Below are 11,999 nucleotides of genomic sequence, written 5' to 3'. Positions count from 1 at the left end.
CAATATATTCCACAGTACACTAGACCACAGCAAAACATGAACAGTAGTCCAAACATAGCTGAGGGCAATAGAGCAAAATGTCCACTAGATGACAGCAAATGGACCCATCACGACCCTACAGGAAGGGTGAGAAATCCATATCTTCATTTAAACCAGGGTACTTAGTGGCTACAAATCAACTGGGCTAGACAATCTGGACCCTCTTTCTAAAATTATCCGCAGAAATTGTTGCAACCCCTATTACTAGCCTATTCAACCTCTCGTTCGTATTGTCTGAGATCCCCAAAGATTGGAAAGCTGTCACGGTCAACCCCCTCTTCAAAAGGGGGAGACACTCTAGACCCAAACTGTTATAGACCTATATCCATCCCTCCCTGCCTTTCTAAAATCTTAGAAAGCCAAGTTAACAAACAGATCACCGACCATTTCAAATCCCACCGTACCGTCTCCACTATGCAATCTGGTTTCCGAGCTGGTCATGGGTGCACCTCAGCCACGCTCAAGGTCCTAAATGATATCATAACCGCCATTGATAAAAGACAGTACTGTGCAGCAGTCTTCATCGACCTGGCCAAGGCTTTCAACTCTGGTCAATCACCGCATTTTTAAAATCGGCAGACTCAATAGCCTTGGTTTCTCAAATGACTGCCTTGCATGGTTCACCAACTACTTCTCAGATAGAGTTCAGTGTGTCAAATTGGAGGGCCTGTTGTCTGGACCTCTGGCAGTCTCTATGGGGGTGCCACAGGGTTCAATTCTCGGGCAGACACTTTTTTCTGTATATATCAATGATGTCACTCTTGCTGCTGGTGATTCTCTGATCCACCTCTACGCAGACGACACCATTCTGTATACATCTGGCCCTTTGGACACTGTGTTAACAAACCCCCAAAACGAGCTTCAATGCCAGACAACACTCCTTCCGTGGCCTCCAACTGCTAGTAAAACTAAGTGCATGCTCTTCAACCGATTGCTGCCCACACCCGCCCGCCCGACTAGCATCACTAATCTGGGCAGTTCTGACTTAGAATATGTGGACAACTACAAATACCTAAGTGTCTGGTTAGACTATAAACTCTCCTTCCAGACTCACATTAAGCATCTCCAATCCAAAATTAAATCTAGAATCGGCTTCCTATTTCGCAACAAAGCCTCCTTCACTTATGCCACCAAACATACCCTTGTAAAACTGACCATCCTACCAATCCTCGACTTCGGTGATGTCATTTACAAAATAGCCTCCAAAACCCTACTCAATAAATTGGATGCAGTCTATCACAGTGCCATCCGTTTTGTCACCAAAGCCCCATACACTACCCACCACTGCGACCTGTACGCTCTCGTTGGCTGGCCCTCGCTTCACACTCGTCGCCAAACCCACTGGCTCCAGGTCATCTACAAGACCCTGCTAGGTAAAGTCCCCCCTTATCTCAGCTCGCTGGTCACCATAGCAACGCCCACCCGTAGCACGCGCTCCAGCAGGTATATCTCTCTGGTCACCCCCAAAGCCACCTCTCCTTCCAGTTCTCTGCTGCCAATGACTGGAACGAACTACAAAAATCTCTGAAACTGGAAACACTTATCTCCCTCACTAGCTTTAAGCACCAGCTGTCAGAGCAGCTCATAGATTACTGCACCTGTACATAGCCCATCTATAATTTAGCCCAAACAACTACCTCTTTACCTACTGTATTTATTTATTTTGCTCCTTTGCACCCCATTATTTCTATCTCTACTTTGCACCTTCTTCCACTGCAAACCAACCATTCCAGTGTTTTTTTACTTGCTATATTGTATTTACTTCGCCACCATGGACTTTTTTATATTTTTATTTCTTAATATATTTTATTTGCCTTCACCTCCCATCTCACCTCACTTGCTCACATTGTATATAGACTTATTTTTCACTGTATTATTGACTGTATGTTTGTTCTACTCCATGTGTAACTATGTGTTGTTGTATGGGCCGAACTGCTTTGCTTTATCTTGGCCAGGTCGCAATTGTAAATGAGAACGTGTTCTCAATTTGCCTACCTGGTTAAATAAAGGTGAAATAAAAAAAAATAAACTGACTAGGTAAATGCAGGTGAAAGCTAGGATCCCTTATGATGGTAACTGTTAAATCCACTTAACTCCAGTGTAGATGAAAGGTTAAATAATAATTTTTAAGCCTTGCGCCATGTGTATGCCATTGAGGTTGAATGGGCATTGTAAATAAGAATTTGTTCTTAAATGACTTGCAGTTAAATCAAGGTTAAATAAAAAGCGGGGTATGGTAGTAGATGCCAGGCACACCTGTTTGAGTGTGTCAAGAACTGCAAAACTGCTGAGCTTTTCACACTTATTAGTTTCCTGTGTGTATCAAGAATGGTCCACCACCCAAAGGTCATCCAGCCAACTTGAAACAACTGTGGGAAGCAATGGAGTCAACATGGGTCAGCATCCCTGTGGACAGCTTTTGACACTGTAGAGTCCATGCCCTGACTAATTGAAGGCAAAAATGGGTGCTCCTAATGTTTAGCAAACTCAGTGTAAAAGGCACTGTGCACCTAATGTTTTGTACAGTGGAAGAGGCACGGTATGGTCAATCCGCCATCTGCATTTACGATGATACGGCCTTTGCAGACGTCAATGGCATTCATACATCTTGCACTTCACAGAGCAGTGGAGTAGAGCTGTTGTCAAGGAATTGAGTTTGCGTTTATACAGGACCTCCTGCCCCCACCTACCGTCAAACAATCATGTAAATGCAGAGATATATGGAGCTCTACGCATTGTTACAACATTTGGGATGCGCACAGCGATGCAGAGCTCAATCTGGACCCTGCATGCCTCCGGAAGCTCCATGATTGCATCACATCTTCCAAAACGGAGCCCCCAACCACATTTTAGATCCCGTAAGACAAATAAGTTCCCCGTTTAGTTAACACATATAGCCCAAGCAGCCCATGACAAGTTGGAAGAAAAACACATTACAATTTCCATTGACATTTATTATCATTACATATACTTTCTACAATTACAATCCCCCAAATTGTGTCATTTTAAAGGGTGCCCTTTAGGCAAGGAGGAATTCATGAAGTCCACCTTCATCTCCAGTTCAGCATCAACTGCAGCCTTAAACAATGAGAAAACAGTTCAATTCAAATATAATTGACAATGTACAGTAACATCACAATATTCCTGTTGTATTGAAGAATGGCAAAACTCACCAATTCTCGCTTTGCCTCTTCAATTTTCACTTGAGCAAGAGATGGACTCTAGGGAACAACGATATCATTAAGCAGAGCATATCACCAAAATAAAAAAAGGAAAATTAAAATTAAATGTAGTTTAAAAAATAAAAAATAAAATTCTTAACTGGGCTCAAATCTCTGTACGGTTCGAGTTTCTTTGACAAAGGTAGAATTTCTTGTTTCAACGTGTAAACTTGCTGCAAAGGGAAGATCAGAAACTCATTGCAATACATTTCACAGCAAAGCAGAACAGCCAACATGTCCATCATAACATGAGGATACCTCAAATAGCTCCATCAGAGCTTGGTGGGAGATCCGATTCTCCATGTGTCTGGATGTCAGCTGGTCCTGAGGGTGAGAGAATGAAAATGCGTGGCTTTTAAACAAAAGCCAAAAGAATAACATAAATGCATTTCTACCAGTCAAAAAGCCCTAACCACCTGACAATGTTTTCAAGGTTGACTTTTGACTTCCCAGGTCAATAAATCAAAAGCTACCCCAATCCAACATCTCAAAACCAGAAAGGATATCTTGACCTGTGAAGAAAAAGAGAGTAAACATTAACAGCACATAAGATGACAGAAGTCAAAGGTTCTGACCTCTGCCTTCTTGTTTCGGTATGAGAGGTCTTTGGATTTTGCTTTGACAAAGTCCATATTCAGCAGTCTTTCTTCTGCTTTGGCACTCTCCACCTCTTGAGCTTTCATTGTGTTCTTGATGTCCCTGTAATCAGATGATTACATAAATTAATGAACTCTAAAGCTTTACAGATGTGCGCATTTAAAATAATGTAACATTTCAGGTTCATGACTGTGTGATCCTCTTACTCTTGGAAGGTTTTCCGTAGAACAAGAACGGACCCAAGTTTATTTCTGAGGGCATTAAGCTCCCTATCAAGTCTCCTGTCCGTCTTTTCAGATTCCAGAAGCTCATTGGTCAAGTTATTCACCGCTGGCACAAAGCTAAACAAACAGCATGGATGTAAGATTATTTTCTTGCAAGTTTATCATGAGAACCCATCTTGTATGGCTTTCTGTGAGTGCCACTGTGTGTACATCAGTGCATTACCTGCTCAGAGATGTGTCTCGGACGCCAAGTACCTTAGCGTTTGCCACCAATGCTGACAGGTAGTCTGATGCAGGTTTTGACAAGCTTCCAGAGGATAAGCCCACTCCTTGTAATACAACATTCTGGAGATGAACACCTAGAAAGATTGATTTAAAATCAAAGGAACGACATTACAGTGCAAAAAAGAAAGACCCTGTGCACAGCTGTGTGTCTAGACAACATTACTGTATTGACATGTCAGCCAGAGTGGGGCTTGAAGTTGAACCAGTGACACATAATATTCCCCAAGTGTCTCAATCATTCAGGTTACCGCTTAAGATTAATTTAACAGTACATGCAATGTTCACTTTACCATCAGCCTGATACTCAGAAGTTTTCTGTTTCTGATCCTCAATGAGCAGGGAAGTCTCATTGCATCGAACTTCACTTGCTTCTGCAAGCTGGTACAGTATGTCGACAGTCCGTGTGTTAACTTCATATTCTGGAATAGTTTGATCTCCAAAGACTGTGCTGAGCCACTTGCTCACCTGAAAAGTGTAAACAAACACCAAGTTTACAGCTAACTCACTAGCTTGTTAGCATAGATTTACAGCCCTGAGAGATGGTTTAAAAAGAGACATTTATTAAAATAAGAGCACAATCAACATCTGTGGTATTAACACTACCTTCTTGTTTTTTTCACACATATCAACGGGCAGCCCAGACAAACAATACAGTAAAAGACTGACTCTCGGCTGAGAGAAGCTTTCTGAAAGTAATGGGAATCCTGACTATGAACCGAAACGTTTCCCGCCCACCGTTCATTCTACAGCTTCCGGTTTGCGATGTATTTGATTGGATGTTTGAAATAGGCCAGCCAATGAGGAAAAAAACTCTTTATTTAAAACGGAAGTAGTGTTTGGTCTGCCCAAGAGTGTTCAAATAGATTATTGACATAAACAAGATTGTATCCGACTTTATGACAATATTCATATCCAATAATCTTATCTAATAATAAATGCAGTTGATAGCATTAATTAAACAATTATTTCATATGATTTTGCAAATATTTCCGGTTCACAGTATCCTTTTTTACCCTGTCCTCCATCTTCTTTACGTGATTTAACCAGTACGTGTAGTTGGACAAATCCGCGTAGAAACATCAATAGCTATGCTGTCAGTTTGCGTTGCCGCGGCCCTTGTCCGCACCCTTCCCCGACGGACTGGATTTGTAAGATTTTTTGTGTTGTCTGAGTTGTGTTTTTATACTTTTTGAAAGAGTTATTGCCGCGTTCACGTGCTAGTCGGAAACTGGGAAACTCTGAATTGCCAGACTTAATAACCGGATGTAGTTATACACATGCCGCGTTTAACGAATCAGGAAGGGTTAGTGCTATCTGGGATCCTATCCTAACCTTAATCGTAAAACCATACTATCCTAACCTTAATCGTGAAACCATGGTAACTTCGATGGGGTATGGACGTCCCCAAGGATCCCAGATTGCATGGACAAATTAACAAATCGGACATTTCCGAGTTTCTTAGTTCCCACTAGCAAGTGAACGTCATCTATGTGTTCGAATATTGGGAAATTACGAGTCCGTGCATGCAGACGACCATCTTTGACTGTTTACACAAGCTATCTCCACCTAACGTTAGATACATATAATTTTAAAAGTCTATACCGGTAGTGGTATTTGTAGTTTTGACACATTGATATAGCCGTGTGATCAATCAACCAGTCAAGTGACTGTATGGATGTCTCATAGGGCGGCGCACAATTGTCCCAGCGTCGTCCGGGTTTGGCCGTAATTGTAAATAAGAATTTGTTCTTAACTGACTTGCCTAATTAAATAAATGTTACACGTCATTCAGTATGATGAGGTGGGGTTAGTAAACTGGGAAAAAAAATTTTGAACAGTCATCCAACTCGGAATTTCAAGTCGGAATCTCGGGCAACTTTCTAGAGCTTCGGCCTTAAGATCACTGATGTCATATTTTTACCCTTTTCCGGAGTAACCAGTTTTCTTGAAAGCACCCCAAATTTTTACCTCCGATGACCAGATCAAAATGACAGTAGTTCACCCAACGGCGTTACACTATAGTCAATGTTGTAATGTTATGTATCTTGTCAGCCAAGTTGCACAACTTTTATTTGTTTGTTATACATGCTCAGTGCATTTTGTTGATCGTTTGCCAATTAATGATGCCTATCAACATGGCAGCTCATCCACTGACAGTTGAGTGAGAAGAAGCAAGAGAAATAGGAGGCACAGTTTAATGGCAGGGTCATTTTAAACTTGTATGGTAAACTAGTAACACTGTATCATTACTCTATTCGAAATATGAAAACATGATGCAGATTTGAGGGTCACTATTTTGCATTTAAAGGATTTAAATTGTAACATGATCTCAACCACTGTCCTTGCAGGTTTCCAAAAATGTTTATGCTGCTGCATGTGTAGGAGCCAGGCACCTGCACAACACAAAGCCATGGATGGCCAAGAAGGGTCAGAGTTCTTGACTGATACATGTTGCCAAACTTTGTAGTAGCAAAGTCCCTTGAGAAAGTGGATTTTACTAAGACATTTTCTATGGCTTGGGGGTAGGAACAACCGGTATTGTCTTGAGCAGCCCATGTTGCCATTCAAAACTTATTCTCGGTAGAAGTAGCATCTTTATCTTCATGGCATCTTCTCAGTTTCCTCGAAGTCTGATTACTTGTTTACCTCTCAAATGTCATGCATGTGTACTGCAGGAACAGCAGAGGTCTCATCCATTCTGGAGGAGAAGATCCTGGGGGCTGACACTAGCGCTGACCTGGAGGAGACTGGTCGCGTGCTGTCCATCGGTGACGGTATTGCCAGAGTGTACGGTCTCAGGAACGTGCAGGCTGAGGAGATGGTGGAGTTCTCCTCTGGGCTTAAGGTGAGGCTGTCAGTGGGGTGTGATGACTTGCAAGCTGATGATGACATAACAAATATTTGCGGGGGGGTTATATATACTGCAGTTGTACCATTGATCAAGTGCCATCCTCAACGGTGATGTCTGTCAACATGCCTAGTAGATTATTGAATGAAAAGTAAATTACTAAATGAGGTGGATAGCTGAGAGTTTGCCATTCTGTTTATTTCTTTCTACTATTCTCGCATAACGCTATCCAGCGACATGTTGTTGTCTGCTGGTCTATTCCACCGAAACTCTGAACTCTTGAGTAACAGTGTTCTCTAATCTCATCCAGGGCATGTCTCTGAACTTAGAGCCCGACAATGTCGGTGTTGTGGTGTTCGGTAATGACAAGCTTATCAAGGAGGGCGATATTGTCAAGAGAACCGGAGCCATCGTGGACGTGCCCGTCGGTGAACAGCTGCTGGGTCGTGTGGTGGACGCTCTGGGAAATGCCATCGACGGCAAGGTCAGGACTTGCCCTGAGGTTTACTCGTAGGTTATGATAAGCAATAGGATTTACAGCGTTAAACTGAGCCTCAGTGTTAGGTTGGCACGACCAGCAGGGTGAACCAAAGGCATTGCAGACGAGTGCAATGCATGATGATGCACTCGCATAGGATCAGCACATGCGTATGCTTCTCACTCCTGCTATGCTGTGTGATGACTGCAGAGAAGATTAGCCTCTCGCTGCTTGCTCTTTGTTGATGTCAGCACTATACTGCTGTTTGTGTTGTGCATTATTGCGTCTACTTTGAGAATATTCTGGGCCTAGATCAGTGTTTTTCAACCTATTGTCTGCTGACATCTGGTGGTTCGCGGGGGTACTGCATGGGGTTCGAATGTTTTATTTTGTAGATAAATAAGTTGGGACTATAATGTTAAACCATTTTATTACTTATCACAATGCAAATTGTTTAGCAAAAATCCATATGTAATAATAGGCCTTTAATCTGTTAGTTGCTGATGAAATGTATTCCAAATCTGACCGCTAAGATATTTTATGGAAAAAAGATATCTGCAACTCCGCAAATGGTGGTCCTCAAATTTTGACAGTTATTTGATGGTCCCCAGAAAGGAAAAGGTACCGCCTGCCTAGATAACTGATAGGGATGGGTGTAAAGTAATATTTTCTTTGCTACTGCTTCTTTGTAGGGTCCCCTTGGGTCCAGCATCCGTAGGCGTGTGGGTCTTAAGGCCCCTGGCATCATCCCCCGTATTTCTGTGAGAGAGCCCATGCAGACTGGCATCAAGGCCGTGGACAGCCTGGTGCCCATTGGCCGAGGTCAGCGTGAGCTGATCATCGGTGACAGGCAGACTGGGTAAGACTATAGCCCTACCGGTGTGAATATTTTAGTGACGGGCTAGGCTCTGTATTCAATTCCTAGACCATGTGAATTTGAGTTGTAGTAGTTGCTAATGCCTGGGGGGGAAATTGGAGGGGGAACATTTAAGTAATGTCTGTCTTATCCACTTAAGTCTTATTCCTAAACCAGCAGTTCATCTTGTTATTGAGGACAATGGTCAAGTAAAGGCCTGTTAATCAGCTCCTTGTGTTTTTCATGGTAGACATGTCATATGTCGACTTATGGTCATACGTGTGTAGTGGATGCGGAAATCATCTGTAGCAAATTGGCTGGAGTACATCGGTGACCTCACACCTTCCCTAAGATCTAAAGGCAAGTGTCGCTCACAGAGTGACAGACTAGTCACTTGATGTGTTGGCTAAGATGGTTGGCTTTGAGTTGTGTGTGTGTGTTGTGCAGAAGGTTGCTTGTTCGTTCCCCGCTTGGAGCAGAACAGAATGCACTGCTGTTACACATGCATGTTTTGTCATTCACTTGAGTTTTTATAAATGATACAATCTTCATTCTAGTGTCTTTCCTTCATAGCAAAACCGCCATTGCCATCGACACCATCATCAACCAGAAGCGCTTCAACGACGGCACTGATGAGAAGAAGAAGCTGTACTGCATCTACGTCGCCATTGGTCAGAAGAGATCCACCGTGGCCCAGCTAGTGAAGAGGCTGACTGACGCCGACGCCATGAAGTACACCATCGTGGTGTCCGCCACAGCCTCCGATGCCGCTCCCCTGCAGTACCTGGCCCCTTACTCTGGCTGCTCCATGGGAGAGTTCTTCAGAGACAACGGAAAGCACGCCCTCATCATCTACGACGATTTGTCCAAGCAGGTCAGTTCAAGCGATGGGGCTCGGAGGTCGATATGTGATTAAGGTTTATCTTAAATAACTCTATTCCTCAGTTAATACACTACTTCCACCAGCCATATGCGGCTCTGACAATGCAGTAAAACACTATGGGGTATAGGGTGGCACTTATTTTATGCTCAACCTTCATGTGACGCAAACCTTGCTTCCCACCTGTCACAGGCTGTGGCTTACCGTCAGATGTCCCTGCTGCTACGTCGTCCCCCCGGTCGTGAGGCCTACCCCGGGGATGTGTTCTACCTCCATTCTCGTTTGCTAGAGAGAGCAGCCAAGATGAACGAAAACTTCGGAGGCGGGTCCCTCACCGCCCTGCCTGTCATTGAGACCCAGGCCGGTGACGTTTCTGCCTACATTCCAACCAATGTCATCTCCATCACAGACGGACAGGTGTGCTAAAAGATGGATTTCATAATTAATCAGGAGCTGAAAATATAATTGTAACGATCTGATTTAAATGGAGCTACCTCAAACCTATCCTTGCATTTATTCCTGATTTGCCATTTTTGGTAATGGCACTTGTCATTTTAGGATTGATTGACTGTTTCGGTGTTTACTCTATTGAAACACTGAACCCATGACTCCACTCATGCTTATTTTTTCTCTCAGATATTCTTGGAGACTGAGTTGTTCTACAAAGGTATTCGACCAGCCATCAACGTAGGTCTGTCTGTGTCACGTGTCGGCTCTGCCGCCCAGACCAAAGCCATGAAGCAGGTGGGCGACTAATTTCTTTCCCCAATATTTGTCATTTGGCTTTAGGAACCTGCCTTAGAAACTCACAAGAAGGGGAAAGCGTCCCACTTTTGACTCCCGAGTGGCGCAGCATCTCAGTGCAAGAGGTGTCACTACAGTCCCTGGTTCGAATCCAGGCTGTATCATATCCGGCTGTGATTGGGAGTCCCATAGTGCGGCGCACAATTGGCCCAGCGTCGTCCAGGTTTGGCCGGGGTAGGCCGTCATTGTAAATAAGAATTTGTTCTTTACTGACTTAAAAAAATGACTGATCCTGTTTCCTCCCTGGTAAGGTGGCTGGTACCATGAAGCTGGAGCTGGCCCAGTACCGTGAGGTGGCTGCCTTTGCACAGTTTGGTTCCGATTTGGACGCTGCCACCCAGCAGCTTCTGAACCGTGGTGTTCGCCTTACTGAGCTCCTCAAGCAGGGGCAGTACTGTGAGTATCTCCTAGGATGCGATGTTCTAGTCACATTTGTATGATTTTAATCAACTGAAATGTTGATTAACATGTGCACGGTACCTGTTGAATAAATTGCTTGTGTAGATGAAACTGAGCTCTGTATTTCCACCTGGTCGTCCTTGGTAGAGTTTGCTCTGTTCTCTGCTGTGCTTTATTTATTCCTTTGCCTATGTGACTGACTGCATTCTTTTTGACCTGCAGGCCCCATGGCCATTGAGGAGCAGGTTACAGTCATCTATGCTGGTGTGAGGGGACACTTGGACAAAATGGACCCAACCAAGATCACAAAGTTTGAGAAGGCTTTTCTTCAACATGTTCTCAGCCAGCACCAGGACCTCCTAGCACAAATTAGGTAAATCAAATCAACTACCACCGCGTTTTTGCCAGCTTTAGCTTTGTTCGGTATTGTTATTGGACTCCTTTTGTACGTTATCGTACCATGGCGTGAACATATTTTAACACCTTTTGTTTCTGCTTGCAGAGCTGATGGCAAAATCTCAGAAACCGCAGATGCCCAGCTTAAGCAGATCGTCTTGACCTTCCTGGCAAGCTTTGAGTAGTCTTATTTTTGGTCAACTATTTTGTCAATGTTGCATAGTGCGGATGTTAAACTTCAAAAACAAATCTGAAAATAAAGTGGTATTCGATATTACTGTACAGATGTCCTCTAACAGAGAATAAAGTCTTTCTACTCCAGGACCCATGGATCTTTTTTTGACTGGCTCTCATCCTCTCTTCCAGAAGTAAATTTTGGCCATTTATCAGACTTACCGTGTCCAAAGTGACTTACAATCAGTGCATTCAACCTGGAAAGGTGATGAAGAGTAGCCTGGCTGGTGTGACCCACGTGACTACACCGAGCTGGTGTCAGCCAGACTAGATGAGGGTCATATACCAAGATAATCCAGTAAACACTTCAAATGAGCACAAATTAAGTGTTCACTTTTTACTGCAAAATGCTGGATATCTCACTGACTCACTTTTTCCCAAGTGATTTGAAGTAATGATAAAATACAGCAATTTAAGTGTATCAATTATCCTCAGAAGCCAATATTTAGTTGGCCTACTCACTGAAAGGCCCTCAAAAGCATTATATATAAATAAATAAAACCTTTGGCCAGAAAAAGCACATGTTTGTTTCCCAGACATCAATGACGGATAGTCATAGTGTTTTTAATAAGAATCCCTGTATAGGTTATGCTTCAATCAAAGCATTATCAATAACTTTGAAGTCTCATCTGAATTTGGAACCACGTCACCTATGGCATAATGTCAACAGCAGCGCCGATCAGAGGGTGCGTTCGTAAATTTACTCTGGCTATCTACTCCGATTTCAGAGAACTCGTC

The 11,999-nt window shown here is 43.3% G+C and overlaps 2 protein-coding genes across 8 annotated transcripts; one reads left to right on the top strand and one right to left on the bottom strand.

Moving 5' to 3' along the window:
* Positions 1-2,972: 2,972 nt before the first annotated feature.
* On the bottom strand, positions 2,973-5,470 carry haus1 (HAUS augmin-like complex, subunit 1). Of its 2 annotated transcripts, none has more exons than XM_055873836.1 (9): positions 5,380-5,470; positions 4,657-4,831; positions 4,305-4,440; positions 4,064-4,198; positions 3,836-3,959; positions 3,519-3,584; positions 3,362-3,433; positions 3,213-3,260; positions 2,973-3,117 (listed from the first exon to the last, which is right to left on the bottom strand). In XM_055873836.1, the coding sequence occupies exons 1-9, from the start codon at positions 5,389-5,391 to the stop codon at positions 3,040-3,042; spliced, it is 846 nt and encodes a 281-aa protein (XP_055729811.1). In that variant the 5' UTR covers positions 5,392-5,470; the 3' UTR covers positions 2,973-3,039. The 2 variants fall into 2 exon arrangements, with proteins under 2 accessions (XP_055729811.1, XP_055729809.1); XM_055873834.1 differs by lacking the exon at positions 5,380-5,470 and adding an exon at positions 4,970-5,097.
* On the top strand, positions 5,423-11,351 carry atp5fa1 (ATP synthase F1 subunit alpha). Of its 6 annotated transcripts, XM_055873827.1 has the most exons (11): positions 5,430-5,514; positions 6,715-6,793; positions 7,042-7,211; positions 7,525-7,698; positions 8,385-8,551; positions 9,122-9,422; positions 9,621-9,845; positions 10,065-10,172; positions 10,484-10,628; positions 10,854-11,004; positions 11,134-11,351. In XM_055873827.1, the coding sequence occupies exons 1-11, from the start codon at positions 5,455-5,457 to the stop codon at positions 11,210-11,212; spliced, it is 1,659 nt and encodes a 552-aa protein (XP_055729802.1). In that variant the 5' UTR covers positions 5,430-5,454; the 3' UTR covers positions 11,213-11,351. The 6 variants fall into 6 exon arrangements, with proteins under 6 accessions (XP_055729806.1, XP_055729802.1, XP_055729804.1 ...); XM_055873831.1 differs by lacking the exon at positions 6,715-6,793 and having other exon boundaries at positions 5,423-5,514; XM_055873829.1 differs by lacking the exons at positions 10,854-11,004; positions 11,134-11,351 and adding an exon at positions 10,218-10,406 and having other exon boundaries at positions 10,065-10,095; positions 10,484-10,616.
* The last annotated feature ends 648 nt before the right edge of the window (positions 11,352-11,999 follow it).

The sequence above is a fragment of the Salvelinus fontinalis genome, chromosome 21, assembly GCF_029448725.1.
Source record: "Salvelinus fontinalis isolate EN_2023a chromosome 21, ASM2944872v1, whole genome shotgun sequence".
NCBI lineage: Eukaryota > Metazoa > Chordata > Actinopteri > Salmoniformes > Salmonidae > Salvelinus > Salvelinus fontinalis.
The sequence above is the reverse complement of the archived record's forward strand: the minus strand, read 5'-3'. Positions and strand labels throughout refer to the sequence as shown.